Source organism: Haemorhous mexicanus, chromosome 3 (assembly GCF_027477595.1).
Source record: "Haemorhous mexicanus isolate bHaeMex1 chromosome 3, bHaeMex1.pri, whole genome shotgun sequence".
In the NCBI taxonomy this organism is placed as follows: domain Eukaryota; kingdom Metazoa; phylum Chordata; class Aves; order Passeriformes; family Fringillidae; genus Haemorhous; species Haemorhous mexicanus.
The window spans coordinates 116,913,215-116,937,831 of record NC_082343.1 but is presented as its reverse complement, the minus strand read 5'-3'; the positions used below and the strand labels follow the sequence as shown (position 1 = coordinate 116,937,831).

The 24,617-nt window shown below is 48.7% G+C and overlaps 1 protein-coding gene across 1 annotated transcript; it reads right to left on the bottom strand.

The window, feature by feature from the left end:
- Positions 1 to 940: 940 nt before the first annotated feature.
- LOC132325633 (interferon-induced very large GTPase 1-like) lies at positions 941 to 24,606 on the bottom strand. The gene is made up of 3 exons (XM_059843171.1): positions 24,476 to 24,606; positions 22,303 to 22,491; positions 941 to 10,239 (listed from the first exon to the last, which is right to left on the bottom strand). Exon 3 carries the CDS (start codon positions 9,959 to 9,961, stop codon positions 6,068 to 6,070), a length of 3,894 nt encoding a protein of 1,297 aa, XP_059699154.1. The 5' UTR covers positions 9,962 to 10,239; positions 22,303 to 22,491; positions 24,476 to 24,606; the 3' UTR covers positions 941 to 6,067.
- Positions 24,607 to 24,617: the final 11 nt, after the last annotated feature.

The following is a 24,617-nucleotide window of genomic DNA, read 5'->3' as shown; positions in this document are numbered from 1 at the left end:
AATGGGCCAAGACAGCCCCTTTTATAGGGTTAGGGGGGCTTGGAAACTGACCAATTGTAAGGGTTAGGGAAACTAGCCTATGGGGTCACAGAGAGATAAACAGGCCTGGAGGACCGGAGTGAAGACTTCTGGTTCAATTCCTCTGACTTAGCATATTCTTATCTCTAAGTATTTCTCCATGGGGCCTTAGGTGGCCCTGTGCCTGCTACAGAGGTTACAGAGACTGGAGGCAGAGGACTCTAGAAACGTAAATAAATTGTTAGAAACTGCATGGAAATTATGTAATAACACAGGACTGGCTTGATGAGGTAAAGATGGAGAACTCATGGCTGCAATAATGGGTCCCAGAGGGAGAGAGGAGTTGTTGGGGAAGAGGCAGAACATGTTGAAGATGTTTTCAGTAAAGACCATTAGGAAAAGATCAGTGTGCTATTTGCAAGGGAACAGGGTGTAAGGGTGATTTTATGATGATACTCTATTCCCTTATTTTCTGCTCTATGCCCAGAAATGGTGCTTTAAGGTGGGTCCAGAGAAGGGACAGTGATGCCTTAGGATTCAGCTTTTACATTTTTTCAATCCTGTTTTGCTTTAGGGTATAACTCAAAAACACCAGTAGCCTGTCAGCTACTGTTCTCCCATTTTATTCAGACAAAACAATTCCTCTAGGCCTTAAAATCAAGAACACCCTACTGTCTCAGGCCCCAAAAATCATAAACAAAAGTGACTTGGGGAGAAGCAAACTGGGGGTAAATGACTTTATTACCTGAAGCTGTAATTGGAAGATTAACCCCTGATATGTAAATGGACCAAACTTATAACTGTATGAAAAACTTGTGACCATTGTCCATCTTGGGTGTAGCCTCTGGGAAGCTTCTGAGTGCCCATGGTGTCACTATTTAAGTCCTTTAATGTTGGCAATTGAGAGACAGGACTCCCCATAGATGTTAGCAAGAAATTGTTTATTGTTCATACAGCGAAGCCGTGAAGTTGTCTACTATTATCTCTAGAGCTGGGTATATATAATCTAACAGCTTTAGATAAAATTTTCCACTGCCAAGCAATAATCACATTACTAATGTTTCTTAGCTACATTGCTTAACCCCAAGCACCTGCAGCCTTATATGACTTACTTAAAGCACTACATTCCTTTTTGCTTCCCCTCTTACATTACTGTTTGAACTTCCCATGGTTTCTTCCCCACAAGAGCCAGGATGTCTGGACCATCCATCATCTCCACAGTACTCCCTGCTCCACTGCCCAGCTGCCTCCCCATACTTTAATAAATGCCTACTTTAATTTTCTTAATCTTTTCTAATGTCTGTTGCAGGTAGCCACTGAAAGGCACTAACAAGAGCCTTGGGGCTTTTGTGTAGGCGTGGTTCAAAGCCTGTGGGAGATCAGCGTGCGCAAATATCGCGATGTCACGGGCAAGCAGGGACCCTTCCCCCTTTACCGTTGCTCTACCGTTGGCCCCTGCTATAAAAACCCCTACCCAACGGTTAATAAACGCCATTTACCGTCGACCACATTGGTGTGTACAAGTAATTGGACCGAGTGGCAAGAGGGGTTGCCGCCGTGCCGTTCCCGACCCAGGACGCCGTGCCTCAAGCGGGAGGCAGCAAGTGGTGCCAAAACCCGGGAAGGAAAAAAGGAAGGTGCCCGGGGGACGGGGGTCGCCTGGGCGGGTGAACGGCGGCTGGAGCGGCGGGTTCAACTCTGGTGGGGGGGATGCCCCCAGATGACCGGCAAAGGAGAAATGGAGTCTCACGCTGAGATCATTTTTAAAGTTTTTAGGCAGTCAGGGGTGGACTGCAAGCCAGGAGATTTTATCCTCGCTGTGACAAGGCTCCTGCAGTTAGAGGTTCTTGGGCAGCCGGGACATATTTTATGCCCGGAGGTGTGGGACAATTGTACTCGCGCCCTAGCTGAGGAAGCAATGTCCTCAGGGTCGGGGAAAAATCTAAAATTATGGGGAAAAGTCATGCGGGCCCTACAGAAATCTCGCCTGGAGCGGGAAAAGTGGGAGGCCGTACAGGGCGGTCCGCAGGCGGAGTCTCGGCTGGGTATGGGGGCGGTCGCACAGAATCATGAAGTTGCTGAGTGGGGGAATTTACAGCCACGGGAACTTTCTCCCCAGCTCCCGAGCCCGGGCGCACTGGCAGCAGAGGAGAAGCAGTCATTTTGGAAGGGGCTGTTACAAGAGGCGCGGACTGCAGCCGCTACTGCTGAGGCGCAGAGCGCAGCTGTTGGCTCAGGGGCGCAGAGCGCTGCCGTTGGCTCGGGGACACGGGGTGCTGCCATTACCTTAGGGCCTGGTGAGGCCTGGGCCTTGCACGCTGCAGGATGGTGAACCCTGGAGGCGGGGGAGCGCGTGCCCGCATTGTACTGCAGCCCCTCTCTCTGCCCCTGCCGACCGCACCCGCGTCCGCGCAAACGAGGGAGAAAGGAAAAGCACAGAGGGGTTAATGAGACTGCTCAGAGCTCAAGTTTGAAGACTTGCAAGATGCTAGCCTCCTCCAGCAGGAGGTGGGGGGAGCCTAGAGGGAGGAAGCAGCCCAAAGCCAAGAAGGAGGGGTGCAGTAAAAGTCTAATGAGAAGGTCCAGGAGCCCAGAAGTCTCCAGCCAGTTGCGTTCCGGACCTGGGTCAGACTCGAGCTGGGAGCTCACCCCTCACATCGTGGCCCAGCACTTCCTCAAGAACCTCAGGGTTTTTGTGCCCCACCATGCCCTGCAGCTGCCACCAGAGCCCACCACACGCTGGGGACACTTCTGGTGTGACGTCACGGTGAACGGTTTGGACACGGTGCGGTACCCATGGACATGGTGCAGTTCCTGCACCCCAAAACCAAACGCTTCCGACACTGGCAGCAGCAGCAGCAGCAGCAGCTGGAAAGCAGCAGGGAGTGGTTACTCTGACCCCCCACCAGAGACTTGGGGTTCTCCCCATGGAATTTGGGGTCCCCTGGAAAGATCTGGGGTCCCCTGGAAGTTTAAGAAGATAGTAGAATTGAATGGTGCCCACTTAAGTCAGTAAAACCAGACCATCAGGGCAAAAACTAATAAGATTTGTAAAGCTTGTTTTGCAGGACTGAATCCCCAGACTCCGCGACGGCCCACATACCTCGTGTCCTGAGGGCTGTGACAAACCATCAAGCAGCCCGATGGCGGACCGAGGTTGACTCAGTGGCTGAGTTAAAGGAGGGGCCGGCGCAGAGGAAACCCCAACAAAGCGACATCATAGTTAAATGTTGGTTTTGGAAGCCTTATTTTAAACAATATCCATCAAGTGGAACCCTGGCCAGGTTCTGACCCTACTTGAATGGATAGAATGGTGTCCATTGAGCGGAGTTTGAACCCTGGCCAGGTTCAGACTCTGCTTGAATGGAATGAAGTAGTGTCCATCGGATAGAGTTGGAACCCTGGCCAGGTTCTGACTCTATCTGAATGGAACGATCGATCAGCCCAAAGGTTTCCAGCACCTCTGCAAAGATGACAAAGCCAAGGAAGATGTCCTGAATGTTTTTTTTGTTGTTGTTTTTACAAACCAGGTGGGGTTAGTTAACATTTTGTTTGTTTGGGTTTGTTATGGTTATGTTATATTGTTCAGTTTCAGCACATTTTTATGTTTGCTGTCAGTTTTAACCTTCACATTTGTCATGTTTTTAGCTAGTCATAAGGGGGGGGGAAGTGTGGGAGATCAGCGTGCGCAAATATCGCGATGTCACGGGCAAGCAGGGACCCTTCCCCCTTTACCGTTGCTCTACCGTTGGCCCCTGCTATAAAAACCCCTACCCAACGGTTAATAAACGCCATTTACCGTCGACCACATTGGTGTGTGCGAGTAATTGGACCGAGTGGCAAGAGGGGTTGCCGCCGTGCCGTTCCTGACCCAAGACGCCGCGCCTCAAGCGGGAGGCAACACAAAGCCTCACTCACGGGTGATCTTGGATGCCCTGTGACAGCATTACTTTGTTGCTTAGCTGGCTTGGTTTTTTGTTAGATGAAGCAAGAAGTTTTTTTCCCTTTCCCTGGCCTTGCAAAAGCTGCAGCAGCAATCCTTCAGCAGCTTTTTTCCCCTTGAATTATTTGGTTTTGTTTTAGTCAAAGATGAGGAAATAAAGAGGATCTGTTCAGTAGAATGTGAAGGAGCTGCTCTGCCTGGACACAGACCTCGGAGAAAGCTGAACCAAGAAGAGAAAGGACCCTGAATCTGACAGCTGCTGCAGAAGTTGCTGGCAGACAGGATTCTCCACATGGGGCATTCCAAAGGCTTTCGCTCTGCAGTGAGGCCAAGGGCAGGAGCAACTCCTGCTGGGGCTGAGGGCTGGAGGGAAGGGCAGCAGCCCCAGGCACCTGAGCAGGAGTGGCTGTTCTGGACAGAGACACAGCACCTCTGAGACAGGCAGTGAAAGCACTGCCTGTGCCCCAGGGTGGTGGTGTCACTGCTTTCCTGAGCCCACAGGCACAACAGCGCCTACTGGGAGAACAGCCTGATTTGGTCCAGGAGGCTGCAGCGATGGAGGGAAGGAAGGATGGCACCCAAAAGCCAAGCATCCCAGCTTGCAGCCAGCATGGAACTGGCCTCAGGTCCCGCAGGCCTCTCTCTGAGCAGGACAGCTCCTTGCTGCAGGAAAACTGCCTTTGGGGCACTGTCCCTTCTTGTCTCACAGCAGCTGATCCAAGGGGTGCTTTGAGTGCTGCCTTTGCCCCGTCACTGGCCCTCGGGCTCAGCCTTGGCCAGGAGGCCAATTGCCCAAGGAGGTGGTTTGGTTTGGCTCGAAGACAAAGCTGAGGGAAAAGTTTATGGCAAAAAGGCAAGAGGATTCTGGCTTTATCATGAGGGAATGCGTTAATAAGCAAAGGCTGCAGTAATACGCCTTCTTTAATGAAATTTGGGAGGAATTAGAAGCTGTAATTTCCACGTGGCATGAGAGCATCATGTTATGTTTATTTGAGAGAGACCCTGGGACAAAGCTGTTTTAAACTGCAAAAACCTTGAGGTTCTTCCTTTCTGAGGACATGGGTTAAACTTGTCCAGCTCAGACAGAGCTTCCTCCTTGGTAATTCTCTGCCATGCCTCAGGGATTTCTCCTTTGCCCTGAAATTTCCCATTGTACAAAGCTTCCAGCTGTGTCCTGAAACGAGACACAAACCATTTCCAGTATGCCTGCATGGATGAATCAGGAAGAATTTTCCAAGTGGAATAAGGAGGTCCAGCATCCCGGTATCTCTTGTAGGGAATCTATTCACTGCCACGAACTCTGAATGAGCAGTCACTTGCAACATCGCTGGAACAAATATCAATGGCCAGGTGGCCTGTCTCATGCCACTTGAGTCCCATCAAACCCTGTGGTCGATGGTAGACCACTTGATGGTCTCCATGGTGATTCCACATGGTGTTTGTACAGACAGCCCCACAAAGGGGACACTGCTCCCAGCACCCCGAAAAATGCTCTGCCAGGATGGTGTGAGGCTGCCTTGGAAATGAGCTCAAGTCAGCACCAGCAAATTCTTTCATGAGCTTGTCCCTCAGGTCATCCAGAGGTTGTGCCATGGCCCTGCTCAGGAACTCAATGTCTGTGACCTCCTGATGCTCAATGCCCTTCAGGTCACTTCTGGGCAAGTTGATCACCTCTGTCAGTTGCCTGCAAAATTCATCCAGCCAAATAGAAACTTTGTCTTCTCTGTCTTTTCTGTCTTTGAAAATTTGGGTTGATATAGAAACAGCTGACAGGAGATTTTTATACAGAATATCAAGGGAGGAATCTAAAAACATCTTCAGCCTCCTACTCCCATCTAAACAGTAATTCCTAACTCGTGTCTCAATGTAATTCTCACAAAACTGTTTTGGAGACGTAAGGTACTGCTTGAAATACTCAAAATTTTCCTCTTCTGCCAGGTATCTCAGGATGCAAACTTCCAGATTGGCTCTGTTGCCCCTGAAATCTGGGAATTTGCCCTGCATGTCCTCAGCAATGTCTTTAGCTGTCCTCTCATAGACTGCACGGCTAAGAGCTGGTTCAATCTTGTCACAAAGAAAAACAACAAAAGTTGTGACAGAAGTGGCTCATTGGCAGGAAATCTGGAAACATTGGAAGAAATATTCTCTCTTGCTGCTCAGGTACACAACTGGGTCATTTGCCTTTCGGAATGCTTCTTGCATGGCTTTAAACCTTTCTGCTGCCATTCTGCACAGATACAGAGACAAATCTATGCTGTAATCTCTGCTAAAAGTACATTTTCCATTGCTGGGGACAGAGCTGACACCTTTCTGTACTTCATTGAGTATTTCATGGATAAAATTTCGACTGTATTCCCGTTTCTCCTCTTCCTTCTTAGCAATGTTTGCCTTCACACACGCTATGATGTTGTCTGTGATGCGCTGAAACTCGATCATATCAGCATTGGAAAGGCTCCTGAAACCTGGGAAAATGCCTAAATACTTTTTCTTCATGATGTGTTTCTCTGGATCAAAAGAAAACCCTCTGCCTCTGGGAAATGATCTCAGCCGTGCAGGGAAACCTGGCTCCTTAAACTGCTCCACAAGGACATCTTCAATTTCTGCATCAATATCCACCCGTTCTGGAGGACGAGCAGCACGGGAGACTTCGGCAATCCACTCATTCCAGACAAGAGTAAAGTTGTCCTTCAGTTCTCTCTCACTGAGGCTCTTCCCTTTCAGACTCACTGCCAGCTCCCGACTCCTTCTCAGGAGCTCATCTTCATAGCTCAAGTTCCTTGCATCCAGTTTCCTCTGCTCCTTCTGGAGCTCAATGAGATTCTCACATTTCTTTTTTGTTTCAAGAAGAAGAGTCTCTTTTAGGTCTTTCAGCTTCAGCTCTGTGCTTGATTTCCACTGGACCAGCATCTCACGGTCTTTGTCTTCCCTGAAATACTTTTCCACTTCTTTCTCAATGGCATCACTTGTCTCTTGCACCAGCCCTTCAAGGTGTTCTCTGGTGACATTCTGCATGTCCCCATTCCGAATTTTGTTGTCCAGTCTCATCTGTACATCTAAGATGTGACTCCTCAGCTTCCAGGTCCACTGACTGAAGGCACTTTCCAGTTTCCTGTACACAGCAATCTCCAGGGAATTCTTGAAGCTGAAAACAAAGTTTTCATTCACCAAAGCATTCCAGAGGTCACCAATACGATCTTTCAGGCTCGAGAGCCTCAAAATGCTGCACTGTGACTGCTTCTTGGCAGCCTGGAGGATTTGGCTCTTCAGTTGCTGGACATTCTGGCAGTAGGTGGGGTTGGGTGGTGCCATTGGGGGGCTTCCTTCCCACAGGTGAGCAAAGTAGTGAATGTGGGTGTTCACATCAAAGCCAATGACATCGCTGAAGGAGGAGATGTCACAGAATTCCTGCTGAGCAGCTACCACGGTCATTTCATCCAGCTTTTCCTGCAAACGCCTTTGTCCTTCCATGTTCTGCTTCTTGGCAGCTGCTTCTCCCACGTTTTGGTGGACAAAGAGGCAGCCTGGGGAAAAATTGACTTGCTTCATCCTCAGGAAAGCCTGCACAGCAATCTGGAGAACATCTTGCATTTCTGATGGATTTTCTCCAAAGATATTGATCACAGTTAAGTTGCCAACACCAATGACAAAGGTGGCCAGCTCTTTGTCATGGTTCAGGGATTGTTTATTGGCCATCTCGATGGCTCGAAGTCCCTCTGTGTCAACCACCAGCACAAAATCAAAGCCCAAGTCTTGCTGCAGCTCCTCTCCCACTGGGATCAGCTGCATGAAGGCTCCACGGGTGCATCTCCCTGCGCTGACGTTGAACTGCAGACCAAACATGGCATTCAGCAGGGTGGACTTGCCTGTGCTCTGGATGCCGAGCACAGAGAGCACAAACACTCGTTTGTCCCCCAGCCTCTCAATTAAGCTGTCAAAGATTGCTCCCACCCAGCGCAAGGACAGGTAAGAAGCATCCCCATCCATCAGCTCCATGGGATACCCTGAAACCATCAGCTCTGCTGCAATTTCTGGAAGTTTGTCAAAATTGGCATTCTTGGAGTTCATTAATTGCAGAGCTTCATAAATCTGCCCTACCTCTCTCAGAAGGTGCTCCAGGCCAATGGATGAATCATTGATTTCATCAGAGATGGCATCCAAGCGACCCAGCACCTCAGCTTTCACCCTGGGGTTTTTTTTGCTTTTCATTCCTGTCTTGGTTTCAGACCATAACTTGTGATAGTCTCTCCTCAGTTCTTCAAGGCGACCACAGGACAGCTCATCCATAAAGACCTTCATCCACTGCAGGAAGTATTTCTTGGTATCTGCTGGCTGGGCCTGGAGGAAGCCAAGGAATGATTTCATCAGTGGGTTGAGAGGGAAAGCTTGCTCAAGTTGCTTTCTTCTTATTGCTTTCTTCTCATTTTCAATTTGGCTGCGATGATGGTCAATGCTCTTGTTCCCCTTCTCTTGCAAGTGAGTGAGTTCTTTGTCCTTTTGGCACCACTGGTGCCACAGTTTTCCTTGAAGCGGCAGCAGCTGGGATTTGATCACAGACAGCTTCTCTTTCTTCAGAAGTTCCATCAGCTCCTTTGCCTTGGCTTTGGCTGTCACACATGCAGGTTGATCTGCATCCACTATGAATCCATGCTGGCGAGCTTTGTCCATGCAGGCCTCCAGGCTGAAGCATGGATTAGAACCTTCCAGGAGATTCCCAATTGTCTTGGTCAGCTCCTCCATCAGTTCTGCTTCGTTTCTGTTCTTCATCCCTATTTTTATGTTTTTGCCGACTTGTCCAGCTGCAGCATTCTCTATTTCTGTGAGAAGACAAACCAAAGGCCTTTGTGATTGCAACAGGTCCTGCAGCAGCTTTTTCCCCCTGTTGTCCATGTGCTCCAACTCAGATACAAGAGCCACGTTGACAGCAGATACCTCCTGCAGGAACTGCAGCTGTGCTCCGTGATCCCTGGCGTCTCCATGCAGGTTACAGAAAGCCACACAGCACTCAAAGGTGTCATTTGGGCTTCCACCAGGGCAGTACCAGGCGATCTCCACCAGCCCTTCCATCAGCAAACGCTTTCTGGTGCTGCCTCTGCAATGGCGGTCGAAGAAAGTGTCGTGTTTGCGTTTGCTCAGCAGAACGTTCAGGAGCTGGGACTTGGAAGAGGAGGCCGAGCTGCCAATGCGGATGAAGGACACGATGGGTGTCTGTGCCTGAAAGATGAGTTTGTTGCTGAAACTCTTTGTTTGGGCCTGCTTTCCTGACTTGTCCACCTCTTTCCAGCTCCTTTGGATTTGGCTGAGTGCGTAGAGCGGGAACTCGATGAGTGAAGTGCTCGGGTTGGGCACCAGCAGAGGCAGAGCCAGTTGGCAGAAGGCCAGCTTGGTTGCCAGGGTCTGTCTCAGGAAGTCATCAGCACAATGGAAAATGGCCATCTGCAGGTCCATGGGGTGCACATGGCTGTCCCTGCTTGCACATTCAGGGGCTGCTTCCTTCAAATCACCAAAAAACTCTTCAAAGGTGTCTGAGTGTTGGTTCTCTTTGGCTGTGGCTTGTGGAAGACCTGTAAGTTTTGGGTTGCTGTCATCCCAGCAAGTCAGGTACCTCACCTGGTAATCCACAGTTAACAGCTTTTGCAAGAAGTAAAATGGCAGTTCCTTGTCCTGGCTGGGCTGGCTGTCCTGCAGAGATGTCTTGCAGATGGTGCGGAAATCTCCCATCCCCATTTTTCTTGGATAGTGACTTTCCAGTCCAAGGCGCTTGAGCAACTGCAGGAACTCCTGGTTTGCAATGGTTTCAATTTTTTTGGATTTGCTGCTGTCTGACTTGGATTTGGACTGACTGGTGGGCTTAGGTGTTGGGAAAGTGTCTTCCAGGTCCCTGAGTATGTTCTGCATCCTCTGTTCATCCCCTTTGTCATTCAAGCACCCACTGATCGATGAGCCCAAGTCCCCTTCCAGCCTCTCACTAGTCTTTGTTTCCACTGTGCTTTTGGAGGACATTCTTTATCAGTGTGACAACAAGCCTTTCCTGTGACCTTCCACGAAAACTAAATGCTCCCTCTTCTGCTCAGGGGACAGCTTTTTACTTTCGGCTGTCACAGTCAGACCTGTCAACAGAAGATATTCCAGATGTTGCAGGACTTCTCTGCACTCGATTCCCAGGATCTACATCACTTTCAGCAGTCAGTATCTAGCATCCAGTTCTACCTTCTGGAATGCCTCTGCCAGGAGCTGTGCCTTTGCATCCCCTTCCTGTGTGTCTTCTTATGAAGCCATGGCTGTGGAGGAAGAACAGACTTTCTCTAAGGTGTTGTCAGAGGCCCCAGGCTCCTGGTGATAGCAAAATATTTTAAAATCATAGAAAATCTGGGGAGTTAGAAAGAAAGTTAGGCTTAGTAGGCCCTGGGAAAATGTTAAAGGTAGGCCCTGGAAATTTTAGGCCTTGTATTTGCTCGATCATATGAAACTGCACCTGTGTAGTCAGTATATGATAAATGATATAATTGTTAGATGCGATTAGATATAATTATTGTTTAAAGAATCATGAGAAACTATGTTAGGGGTTTTAGGGTGATGTGAGAGTCTGTCTGAAATATCCCTCATCTGCCTCACAACTGTCATTGAGAGACCGCTCAGAAGACCCCTTTGTCCCTTTCCTAGCCACAGTGGACACGCCAAGCCTGTGGGTTTCATGACCTGAAAACGTTGCTAAGTCGTTGTTTCCACAGGTGCAGTCCCCTGCACGCTACACCAAACTCAATGAGACGAAGGAGGCACTGTGTCCTTTTCACAACAATAATCTTGGACGCTGTCCACCTCTTGGCCTGGCTGGACTTTTCCTGAGCTTTTGGGTGGTCTCCCACAGAAGACCCCTTTCGTTCATCTACAACCACCATGACAGACAAGCTGAGATGACAGAAGCCTCTCCACCAGAGAAGACCCCGAGAAATCCCCATGTGATAAAAGGTCTCCCTCACACTTTCCAAGGACTGGAGCCCCCAGCCCAGGGACGGTGCACGGGGGGAGGCCAGCTAACCAAAGCAAGATGGATGACTGCATGTACGGGCACTGAACCACAAAAACAATGGCCTTCGTTCATTGCAAAGTGGACTGTGTGTACCCCCTTTCCAAATACCATTCTTTCTATAAAATAGATTTGGTTTCATAATAATCCCCTTCCCCCTCATCAAGAACAGTATAATTAGGGTTCCGAATGGACTGCCTCTTTGAGATCTCCCCAGGACGTGAACTGGTGAACCTCTTCGGCTGGACACCGAAAGACCTCCACCATTCTCACGTTTTGGTAGCTATAACCCACCCCCCCTTTTTCTTTCCCTTCCTTATTTTTCCTTATTCTTCCCTTTTTCCCCTAATTCATCCACAACGCATTTTTACTGTGGTTGTTTTAATAAAGTCCATTGTATTGATTAATCTGCAAACCCACTTGTACCGTGTCAGTTTTTGCACCCTGAAATCAATCTAAAAGAACCTCTATGAAGCCTGTCCATAGGGACGGCTCATAACAGGGGATCACGAGAAATCCATGCTTGGATGAAATCAATGTATACAATAGAACAATGAAAGTTTAATAATTAATATGTAAGTTATATAAAGATAGAATATAAAAGATGTTCAGCTCGAAACCATGTTGGGTCAGATTTGCATCTGTGTACCTCTGAACCCAGAGCTCTTTAATAAAAGCACCTGCAAAGAATCATTCCGTGATTATGTGATTCTGAACGCTAACAACATTTTTGGCGACTCTAGATGGGACCGTGTTAGTGCTGCTGAGTGAGTTTGTGACCTGATCCCGCTCCAGCCGGCACTGAGGGATTCTCGGGGAGCCCATCGGCCGTGGCCGTCTCCACTGCTCACAACATCTCCAGGAGAGAGGTAAGGTGCTTTTACTCTGGTCTCGTTGCCTGCCAATAAGACGCAGAGAAAGCTATGCTTGGTCGGGCTAAGGAATTCCTGATGGTATTGCCTAGGTGCCATCCGTTAGACAATCGCGAAAGCATTGCAACCTCAGCATTTGTGGTGTATTGAGTTGTAATATGGAGAAGCTTAAAGGGATTTTAGGTGGCAATGCCCCCATACCACAAACTTCTCCTTTGGGGTGCTTATTAGCACATTGGAAACAGGGTATTTTGGGGAAGAGTTATGTAAGGCTAAGTTGAGTGATTATTGTAATACATGGTGGCCAGAATATGTCTTGGAGGATGGGTAAAAGTGGCCAAAGAATGGGTCTTTGCAGTATAACACCATTTTGCAGTTGATGTCATATTATAAGCAAGAAGCAAAATGTTGATTTGTTTTTCTATTTGCGAGGTAAGCCAGGATGGCAGGTTGAATGTGGATTAATGGTGGTTAGAGCATCTGCAAGTGATAAGTGTGGGGTTTGTGTAAAAAAGAAACATTATCTGGAACACTTGGTGTTGAAAGTAAGTCTGAGTAGGAAAAACGATACAGATGTTGATTTACAGGTAGCTTCAACAAGACCAAGAGAAACTAACCCTATCCCGCCTGCTTCACCTGCCCCTATTCCACCATCTGCTCTTACTTCACCTAATTCTATCTTGCCCAGTCCTACTTCACCCTTCTCTTTTATCCTCCTCTCCCGCTGTCACCTGATCTCTCTTCCTCGGGAGATGATCAAAATCTGTGATACAAGGAAGGGGGAGGATGTAAGTGAAGGAGATAGCAATAGTAGAGGTGAATCAGTGACACCAGTATCTCACAGGACTCAAAGTCGGTCAAAGCTTGCCCGGTCTTGGCTAGAAAAGACCTGGGCAGACAAAAGCAGACTGTGATTTCTCCCTTGCGACAAGGAGTAGGAGTGGAGGGGCCAGTGTTTGTAAAAGTGCCTTTTTCTCCTGTGGATTTAGTAATTTTGAAACAACCGGCTGGGACTTATAGGGAAAATCCTGATAAATTGGCACGGGTCCTAAAAATGGTTATGAAAACTCATAATTCAGATTGGCATGATATACAAGCAATATTACATACTTTAATGGATTCTACTGAGAAAGAGATGATACTTAAGGCAGCCAAGGAGTGGGCAAGGGAGGATATCAGAAATGGACTCATAACAGGAACTCTAGATGATAATTTTCCAACTGAGGATCCAGGGTGGGATCCTAATGCACCTGGGCATATGCGGAGGCTGAAGAAATATCAGGAGTGGGTCCAGACAGGAGTTCAGAATGCTGTACCTAAAACTGTGAATTGGTCTAAACTGTATGAAGTCTGACAGGAAAAGAAAATCCCCTACTGTGTTTTTGGAAATACTTAAGGAGGCAGCAAGAAAATATACAGATCTCCAAATAGACACAGGACAAGAGAAGGTTCAACTCGCTCTCAGATTCCTGGGCAGTCACAAGATGATATCAGAAGGAAAGTGCAAAAATTAGAAGGGGAGGAATTAAGGAATCTGGATAAACTACTTGAGGTAGCCTGGAAGGTATAAAATAATAGGGAAAAGGAGGCTGGTAAAAGGCAGCAGCAAAATCTTTTAGCAGTAATATAAGGAGAAGGGAACCCAGATTTCGGAGGACCTGAGAGGTGGTTGTGGACTTGGTAAAGGTGGGTTTGGCAGGGACAGCGGAGGACCAGTCATGCAAGGGTTAAGCTTAAATCAATGTGCGTACTGCAAGTAGGAGGGGCATGGGAAGAGACAATGCCCAAGCAACCCCAACAACCAGCTTAACCAGGGCAATCAGTGCCAGCAGGAAGACATTGCCAAGGCTATGGTACTAGGAGAATATCACAGCTGACTAGAAATGAATCAATCCACGCAGGAACCTTTAGTAACTTTACTATTAAGTGATAGAGAGTTGAAATTTCTGGTGGATACAGGGGCCATGTATTCTATACTAAATGATTTGCAAGGGCAAATTGAGGACGAGCAAACAACAATAGTTGGGGCCACAGGGAAGGAGGAAAATCGGTCATTCTTGTAACCCTTAGATTTGTGGTTTGGGAGCAAGGTTTTAACGCATTAATTTCTTGCATGTACCTGAGTGTCCAATTCTGCTTTTAGGGAGGGATTTGCTGGCAAAGCTTGACGTAGTAATAACCTTTGAGAACGGGGAACTTTCAATTAAAATACCTGAATCAAAGACGGGACAAATTTTAATGATCAAAGAAAAAACGGTCCCCTCTATCCCTGGGGAAGTAGAAGATGCAGTGATCCCCTCTGTATGGGAAACAGACATACCAGGAAAATCTAACTTGGCACAGCCAGTGCATGTAGAGTTAAAAGAAGGGGCGAGAGCTGTACAGGTCAAACAGTATCACATAAAACCAGAAGCACGGCAAGTAATAGCAAAGGTTATTGATAAATTCTTGAAATACCAAATTCTAGTGGAATGTGAATCAGAATTTAAAACACCAATATTTCCAGTGAAGAAACCAAATGGTGAGTATGGATTAGTACAGGATTTGAGAGCAATAAACAAAATAACAAAGGACATTTATCCAGTGGTAGCAAATCCTTACACATTGCTGACATCCATAAAAGAGATATATAAATGGTTTACCATAATTATCTAAAAGATGCCTTTTTTTGCATACCCCTTGACAAAGAAAGTAGGAAACTGCTTGCCTTTGAGTGGGAAAATCCAGGGAACAGAAGAAAAACCCAGTTTACCTGGAGACAACTTCCACAAGGCTACAAGAACTCGCCAACCCTCTTTGGATACCAACTGGTGAAGGAGCTGGAGATTTGAACTGAGAATGGGCAAGTACCAAGAGACCAATACCTGTTGTTGCTATATATTGATAATATACTGATGGCTGCAGAAGAAAAAGCAACCTGCATAAAGGTAACAATTGAAATTTTAAACTCACTGGGAATAGGAAGTGTCCTGGTTTGAGAGGAAGTGAGGTTTTTTGGATGCTGTGGTCAAACCAATCAGTGCTCAGATTTGAATAATGTCACCTGGTGTGGCTACTGAGAACATAGATCCGCCTCTGAGAACACAGGAGAGTTAAAAGCTGAGAACTCTCAGGAGGAAGCTCTCTTGGTTCTGGTCTGTGAAAAGAGGTCAGACCTCCCCTGCTCAGCCATGGGCTGGGTAGGGGAGGGGAGGCCACGAGGCCTGAGTGAGGTAGGCCAGGGCCTTGGACAGAGAAGGGAGGTAAAGGCCCCTGCAGGATGGAAGGGTGGAGGAACACTGAGAGGCATCAGGTAGCCCCCCCCACCGGGAGAGAGAGCCTGTGCCTCTGCTTGTGCCACCTTAAAATTTGATAGCACAGCTTGGCTGAGAAGGAGAAAGGGGGGTGTGCAGCGAGAAGATGCCCGGCAGGGTCAGCGTGGGAGTTCTAGACAGGTGGAGCCTGAGATTTTAACCCTTTTCTTAGATGATGGAAACTGTACAATTGCTGATCTTCCTGGAGCTGAATGAGAAGAGAGATAGAGATGAAATAGCCGGAGATGGGCAAGTGTGATGCAAGTTTGTGCAAGTGAAAGATGTCCGAGAGAAGTTCAGAAGAATCCTAGGTGGGAGGAGATGATGGACTGGCTTTTGGCTGGACTTTTCTTATATAGCCATAGACAGAACCATTTTTCCTGTGACACAGAGACTGCATTTAGGGGGAGGCAATGGCTCGGAGCCAAGAAAGTGCAGTGTTGTGATGTGAAGGACTGCGTGAACAGAGCCAAAGGGTGAGGAGGGTGGTGGTGCCTTTGATCTTCAGTGAAGGAGAAGATCTCTGTTCTTGAGACCTCTTGGCCCCAGGGAATGAAATTTGGGTGGGAGAGGTGCCCCAAAAGTAAGAGACTGGGCTTTTTTTAGAACTGAGCATAGCATCCTTAAAAGGAAACCCTAGAAGCAGCTCTGGTCCATGTGCAGTGGTGAGAGCACTTGTTCCAGATTGCAAGGCAAGATGTATTCTATTACTATCTGTATGGCAGTTGTCTGGTGTCAAGTGGGCAATTTCTCCTTATTTCTCTCCCTGAGTCATCATAATCACTCCTCCCTCGGCAGGGGGCATCTGCTGATAACAAGCTATTGAATGTCACTGCATGACTGATAAGAACTATAACATCCCATTGTGAGATGCTCTGCCCAGAGGGAGGAGCCAAGCATTGCTATCTAGATATAATCTGGGGATTCTGACACCCCAGCAGGGTGTTTCTCCACTGGATTCTCCAGAGGAACAGCAGCTGCTTCTACTTCCACGGATCTGTGGAGGAAGATAACACCCTTTCTCTACAGGACACCCCCCCCACCCACGCCCCGCTCCAACAGAACCACACCTGACACCACCGGAGAAGGACTGCAGCCACTTTTCCAACTGGACTGCTACCAACACCCTGACCAACACGGTGTCAGCTTGAGTTCTGACTCTGTCAGTGTTGTTCTAGTGTACTGCATTATTTTATTTTATCCTTTTTTATGGGTTTTTTTTTCCCCTTCCCTATTAGAGAACGGTTATTTCCTGCTTCCATATTTTTTGCCTGAGAGCCCCTTAATTTAAAATTCATAGCAATTTGGAGGGGTGGGGAGGGTTTGCATTCTCCATTTCAGGGGAAGCTCCTGCCTTCTTTAGCAGGCACCTGTCTTTCCAAAGCAAGACTGCACTTTACATGGAAGGAAGATGTCATAATGGCAAATGTTCTCTGTGTGGTGCCAGGTGTGACATGGAAACACAAGAGGTTTCAACTGTGTTTCCTGGGGAAGCCTATGGTACAAGAAAAACTCCTCTCTTCCTGATGAACTGAGAATTGATTATCTGAAGAGTGGTGATGGACTGAGAGTTAGTGATCTGAGCGGTGGTAACTGAATTGAGAATCCAAGGTTTTGTCTTGCTGTGATGTGTTGGAAATTTGGTGGAGAGAGGAGGAATGTTTGGAAGGTTTTCATTCTAAGTTCTGTGTATTTCTTTTATGTATTGTAAGTTAATTTTTTTTTTCCTTTTATTCCTAAGCTGGAGCCTGCTTTGCTCTATTTCTGATCAATCTCACAGTAGACACCAGGGAGAAGGTATTTTAACGGAGGCACTGACATTGCGCCAGCATCAAACCGTGACAGGACGTTATAAAGAATCCAGAGAAAAGGCACAAATTGCCTGACAGACTGTGATCTACCTGGGATGTGAAATTTCACAAGGGCAACGAAAACTAGGTACTAACCCTATCCAGGCTATTTGTGCCATTGCCCAGCCCCAGAACCTACACGAGCTGTGAGTCTTCCTCAGGATAGCAGGATGGTGTCGCTTGTGGATCATGGACTATGGACTGATTGCAAAACCCCTGTACGAAGCCCAGAAGACACAGCTATTCACCTGGGGCAAACCACAGAAAGAAGTCTTCCTAAAATTCAAAGAAGAACTGACAACTGCTCCAGCATTAGGGTTACCTGATCTGTCTAAAGATTTTCACCTGTTTGTACATGAAGGGCTGTGCCTAGCACTGGGAGTCCTGACCCAATGTCTGGGAACCTGGAGAAGGCCGGTGGGCTACTTTTCCAAACAACTTGACAACATAAGTGCCGGGCGGCCTCCATGTCTACGAGAAGTCGCAGTCACTGTGATGCTGATATAAGAAGCCAGGAAGCTTACTATGGGAAGGCACATAGATGTCTATGTACCACACATGGTAACCACTGTCTTAGAGCAGAAAGGGGGCCATTAGCTATCTCCAAGCAGGATGATAAAATTCCAGGTAGTCCTGACTGAGCAGGATGATGTCACATTAAAGACAACTAACCTTCTGAATCCAGCTTTGTTCCTAGGTACCACAACTGAAGAAGGCCTATTAGAGCATGACTGTGTAGAAGTAATAGAGTACACCCACTCAGCAAGAGAAGACCTGAAAGACATCCCGCTAGAGCAGCCAGAGTGGGAGCTATTCACAGATGGAAGCAGCTTCATGGAGAACAGAACCAGATACACTGGATATGAGCTCGGCTTTGGAACACCCTCATGTGGAATAGGCCGCTGACTCTCAAGAATCCAGTTCATGACATACATTCAGGAGATGAGGTGTACATTAAAAATTGGAACGAAGAACCGCTGAAAGAAAAGTTGACTAGACCCCATCAGGTACTGCTGACCACCTTTACAGCAGTCAAAGTAGCCGCTGTGGACCCCTGGATTCACTACACCCAAGTGAAGAAAATCCATACTGGATTACGGACTGTGTAAACTGTGGAACCAACAAGGCTGCAGACAAGATGTGTTTAATTGTTTCAAGAATGTTATCAGTAATTGTGCCAATGCTTATTTTATGGTTATTAATGTCTTTGGGATGTGAAATGCAAAAAGATCAACTAACCACTCTTCATTCTAGAATGAAAAGAGGAGTACTGACAGAAACACAGGTGATAAAGGTCTCCAATGCAATTTGGGCCAAGAATGTAGTAATTGGATTAGTCAAAGACTTTGCCAAAATGCAAAACACCAGCAGAATAACTGCCTGTCTGCCAATACCGAGAGAGAGAGACCCAATAAGTTGGGGAATCTTAACGTCAAAATTACCTGAAATAAAAAAGTACAAAGCAATTGTTACCAGAGTCAAAGCAAATAGTCAAAGAAACCTAGAAAGTAAGAGGAGAGTGGATGAGGCCTTCTGAGGAAACGGGACTGTGTTTTAAGTCATGGCAGGGTAGGACAAATCATAGAGTGGTGGGTTAAAGATCAAGACATCACAAATTGGGAATGCTTTCTGCCACACTATAAAAAGATTACAGAGAATGTTTCAGAAACCACTCTGGTATGGAAGTGTGATGCCAAAGATCAGAAAGGTCAGACAGAGCCTTGGGACAGTGTGTGGTTGTCCTAGGGTGACGTTAGGATGCTGTTATCCCCATTCGTGTGTGTGTAATTTATGCTGGATATAATGTTCTGTGTCTTTAAGACTGGCAGAGTGAAAGTTTTGTTTTGGGCCTCTTATCAGCCAGGCGAGACATCCAGATAGCACCAGGACTTAGTGCTGCTTTTTTGCTTTTTGTCCTGCTTTTTGCTTTTGCTCTTGCTTCTGCTTCGCTTCTGCTTTGCTTGCTCGTGCTTTTTTCCCCCCTTCTCATTCGTTAATTTAGCTAAACAGTCCAAATTCTTTTCTGGACTGTTCCCCCGCCCCCATTTGGACCTGCCAAACCTGCTCCGGACTGGGATTTGGAACACTGAGAGAGAGTTTACACCTTGTGACTGCAGCAGCTGCCCCAGCGCCGGAGGGACTGATAACAGCGACCACCCCCAGGAGAGACATTCTGAATTTGTCATTTTTTCAGAGCAGTGGAAGAGTGGTGTCATCCGGTATTGTTCATTGTGTGTGCTGGGGGGTGCTGTGCTTGTCAAATAAACAGGTTCTTTCCACTTCTCTCCGAGGAATTCTTCCCCAACCGGTTGGGGGGAGGGGCCGTGTGTGTTTGTTTTTTGGAGAAGCCCTTTTTGGGGATTCTCTCCCAAATTTGCCCTAAACCAGGACAGTGGTCTGTGAGTATACTTCAAAAATTCCAATATAAGGCAAACACCCTTTTGGTGTATTAAATGGGAAGGCTCTGAGAATGAAACAGACCCAGCAGTAATGAGCACTGCCACCATCAGCAGAACAAAGGCAGACAAAGCAAGTTGGTGGGCATGTAATAAGACTTATGACTGCACTTCTGATGTTATAGAGATAAAACAGATGCCACCCCTGGTAATAGCCCTACAAATTGGTTGTGCCTGCAGAGGGATCAAACATAAACAAGGTAAAGTGAATTACAAAATAGTCATAGGATGTACCAGGAGTACAATCTAAAGTCCAGGGAAATTTGTATGGACAACAAGTGATGGCACCTGGACAATACATCTGCCTGTTTGGGGAAGTAAAGGAAATTACCTTGGGCATCCCTACTTTATGTCCAATTTGGAAAAAGTCCCCTTTTAATGGAAAACATGAACTTCTACAGATAAGAACAAGACAAGAGGTTCTAGACAATGAAAATCCGGATGACACTTGGCAAGATCCCTCTAGTGGAGTGAAATTTGGGTGGGCCCTAGAGTCTTTGCTGGGTCCTATAGTAAACTACTTCTCTACAGAATAGAGAAATGTTGTACAAAGTTACAGGTCAGGTAGATAGACTAGCAAGAGTCACCGGGGAAGGATTTAAAGAACTAAACGTACAATTACAAGCCACCACAAAAATGACTTCACAAAATCGACTGGCTTTAGATTTGCTGCTCTTGAAAGAGCATGGAGTGTGTGGATTTTTACAGGGATGGATTGATCATTGCTGCGTCCACATCCCAAATGTAACTGCAGATGTAGAATATGACATCAATCAGTTGAAACAAATAGAGCATGAAGCACAAGAAGAGGAAAAGGATTTGACTACGAGCTGGTTAGGCAAAATCTTCAAAGGGTTAAGGTGGAATGTGAGTTCATGGATTAAATCTATCATTGAGAGTGTGATAATCTTACTAATTGTATTCTTAGCAATTTGGTTAGTTTACAGCATTTTAAAGGGAGAAATACAGAAGAAAACATCCTGGAACCGAAAAATAATAAAGACACTGACCCAAGATCCACGCCCACTATCTTCTGGTTCTTCAGTTCGTGACAGCATCCATGACAATCTTTACATCAATCATGGATTTGAAGAACATCAAGTATAAATTCAGAAACAAAGGACTGTATCAAGTGAAAACATTTGCACTTATAGTGAACTGAAAATGCTTTAAAAGGGGGGAAAATGATAGCAAAATATTTTAAAATCATAGAAATATTGGGGAGTTAGAAAGAAAGGCTTAGTAGGCCCTGGGAAAATGTTAGGCCTTGTATTTGCTAGATCATGTGAAACTGCACCTTTGTAGTCAGTATATGATAAATGATATAATTGTTAGATGGGATTAGATAGAAGTATTGTTTAAAGAGTCATGGGAAACTATGTTAGGGGGTTTAGGGGGATCACGAGAAATCCATGCTTGGATGAAATCAATGTATACAATAGAACAACGTAAGTTTAATAATTAATATGTAAGTTATATAACGATAGAATATAAAAGATGTTCAGCTCGAAACCATGTTGGGTCAGATTTGCATCTGTGTACCCCTGAACCCAGAGCTCTTCAATAAAAGCACCTGCATATAATCAATCTGTGATTATGTGTTCCTGAATGCTAACACTGGCAGAGGCCCTGCAGCAGCCGTGGCCCTGGGGATTGCTCCCACCCAGGCTTGGGATGGCACAAGAGCCAGGGCCTCCTTCCCAGCACCCTGGATGTGCCTATTGCTTTCCTATTTGCAGGATCAAGCCTGAAGCTGAGTGTGTACCCCATGGACAACACAGAGGCACAGATGCACACACACAGAGACACACACGCAAACAGAAACACAGACAGACATACACAAACAGAGACACACATGCACACACAGACACAGAGAGAGGCACACAGTGACTCACTCAGCTACACAGTCTGCCCTGGACAAGGTGCCGCCTTCACCATCACCCACATCCTCCCAACAGAACTCCTCAATCCACAAGTGCAGACAGCCAGGGGCATTCCTGGCTCCCTGGAGCACTGGCACAGCCCCTCTGCCCATCCCACAGCCCTGCCTGCATCCTGCACCCTCTGCCCAGCCCTCGGCTGCCCTGCTCGCTGCCTGGCCCAGCCTGCTGCTGCCAGCACCCAGAGGCAGTGCTCACACACTCACCCCATGGGCACCCCACACTCCCCAGACACTCTCCCCCCATGCACCCCAGGGGCTCTGAGCTGTGCTCCTGCTCCAGCTGCCAGCACAGCCCCTCCCTCACCCCTCTCTGGCCTATTCCCAGGAGCTGCTTCCTGGCACACTCAGGGGCCCATCCCAGTGCAGGGGGAAAATCCACCTTGTCCCTGCCCACAGCTGTGCCTGGGACATCCTGGCGGCCCTTCAGGAGAGACTGGAAATGCTGGGACCCAACTCAGAGAGGTGCCCTCTGTGATCTGCTGCTCGTTAGCACAAAGGCTCTCGTCAGGCAGGTGCCCATTGGTGACAGTCTTGGCTTCAGCCACCACGGAGACACTGAACTTAAAATCTCTGGTGACAGGAGGAAAAGTGCCTGCAAACCTTCAACTGGGCACCTTCCTTTAAACCTTTTGGGTTTTGACTCTTGCACACAACTCTGAGAATTCTCCAAGTCTCAGTTCACTTGGATAGCAGAGAGATTTATTCCCTGCAAAAAACCCTTCTGAGCATTCGGCTTCTGTCCCACCAAGGCCACAACACTGTCATCAGCACAGGTATTGATCTAAGGGGCGTGGACTGGGCTCCTGTTCCCTTCCACAGCCTTCAGGGACAGCTTTCCCTCAGGAATCCCTGCAGATTTGGGCAATGTGTGCAAGGGCTGTGGGCTCTGGTTCCCCTCACCCACCTCACAGCAGATGCTCCTGTTGCTCCCAGCCTTGGCTTCCCAGCAGACACCGACAGCCAAGGGCCCCAGCTCAGGAGACACAACACAGTGGCAGCAGCAGGCCTGGGGTACACGGTGGGTGTGGAGAAGAAGATGGGAACCCCTTGAGCACTCAGGAGGAAGAGCAGCAGGAAGGAAAGGCTCGAAACCCTAAAGGAGAAGAGCAGACAGTCAGGATAAGGTGACCCATGAGTACGGCAGGTTCATTCCACGGAGCACTGCAGGCCAACCCTTCTCTTCTCCTGGCAACTGCTCAGGCATCAAAGACTCCTCAGGGCTTTTCTGGGGAGGTGACCAGAGCAGGGTTTCACCTGGGACCTACATCCATGTTCCCCCACCAGAAGGAAGCTGGACATGCTGGGGAGGTGGGACAGAGCAAAGCCCCTGAAGGGCACCAAGGCCAAGTGCAGGTGCTGCCCCTGGGACAGGGCAATTCCAGGCACAGACACAAGCTGGGAAGAGAATGGATTGAGAGCAGCCCTGAGGAGAAAGACTTGGGGGTGCTGATGGGTGAGAGGCTGTCCAGGGAACATCTGTGCTCTGGGGGCAGCAGACAAGGTGAGGAGGGGGCAGAGCCAGGGGAACAGCCCTGCCAGTGAGGCAGCAGGGCCCTGTCCCACCACTGCCCAAATCACACAGCTGCTGCTGGGGGGAAGCTCAGGACCCCGCAGAGGGGGGAGAAGCACAGCTGGGCTTGGATCCCAGCAGGCACTGAGCCCCCCAGCAGCTCCTGTGCTCCCAGCAGCAGGATGGGGACAGGAGTGGGATAGCAGAAATAGGAAAAGCTGCTGGCTTCTGATAAGGGCATGTCAGCAGCAGAACAAAGCTGGGTGTGTGCTGGCAGAGTTCAGGAGGGATTTCAGATACCAGTTGTTTTCTTTGGGCACATGTCCAGCTGCTCCCAGGACAGCAGAGCCTCAGTGCAGGACGCCTGATCAGGATGGGAACTGGTTACTCAGGGTCACTGCTGGAGCTTGTCCACGTGAGCCACTTGTCCCAGCCTTGTTCCCCCACAAATTCTCTCCCACTGGAGCACTGCCAGTGCTGGTTCAGTCTCAGGAGTCGGAGGCTGCCCTGGACAACATTACCTCCAGCCCAGCCACACCCTGGACCTGCCCCAGGCACCCTTGGCACTCCCTGCACGGCTTCCCAGTGCTGCAGGAATAGGGGAAAAGCCCCATGCGACTGTGTCAGTGCCCGCAGAGAGGCACTGAGCACATTCAGGGCATAACTCGGGACTGAGTTCCTCCTTGGAATCAGAGGGAAGCAGCAAGGCTGGCAGCAGGACCTGCCATGGGAATGCCTGCACCCCGTTTCACAGGAACAGCCCCCCGAGAGTGTTTTCCGCAGCCCTGTCCCAGGGAAAGGGGCTCCGGGAACACCGCTGCCTTTGTGGGGCTGTCCCAGGGACCAGAGCGCTCTGGGTGGTGCTTAGACTGCAAGAGAGGAGAATCCCACCCTCCCTGCATGGGCAGGAAAAGGAATGATCGCCCCGGTTCCTGCCTTCAGGGGAGCGCAGCCATCCGGCCCCAGCGCGGGGCTGGGGGTGCCCGGGCCGGGCAGGGTCGGCCCCGCCTGCGGGGAGCGTTTCCCGGCCAGAGGGGCACGGGCTGGTGGCAGGGAAGGGGCTCCGCTCGGGATCTGTGTGCCCGGCCAGCCCCACTGCCAGCCCCGCTGCCAGCTCTCGGGACAGCCTTTGCGCCCCTGCAGCCTTCACTGCGTTCCTCCATCCCCTGCATCCCTCCTCCTTCCCCCGCCGCTCCACTCCCACCGCTCTGACCCCGGCCCCCTCCCAGCTCAGCCCCCGCAGCGCACACGGCTCCCCTGAGCTCCCCCAAAGCGGTGCCAGCAAAGGAGGCTTCCTGCAGCCCACGCTCGGAGCACACAGCGCTCGCCCGCGTCCCTCAGCCCCCTCTTCTCCTGCCCTGCCATCTCCACAGCCCTGGCAAAGCACCGGGAACAGGAGGCAGAAGAGCAACAAGATCCCGCTCCCGGCTCCCAGTCCAGCAGCTCATTCACATCCCCATCCCCATCCCCATCCCCATCCCCATCCCCATCCCCATTCCCAACCGTATCCCCATCCCCATCCCCATCCCCATCCCCATCCCCGTCCCCGTCCCCGTCCCCATCCCACCTTTTCTCCCTCCAGGCCCTGCAGCTGCCGCGCTGCGAGAAGTCCCGCACAGCCCAAACAGCTCTGGCTCCCTTGGAGGGAGCTGCTTCCCCTTTTATCGGTTCACTGGGGGAGCAGCTCCTGCTTTCCCGTAAATCTTGTG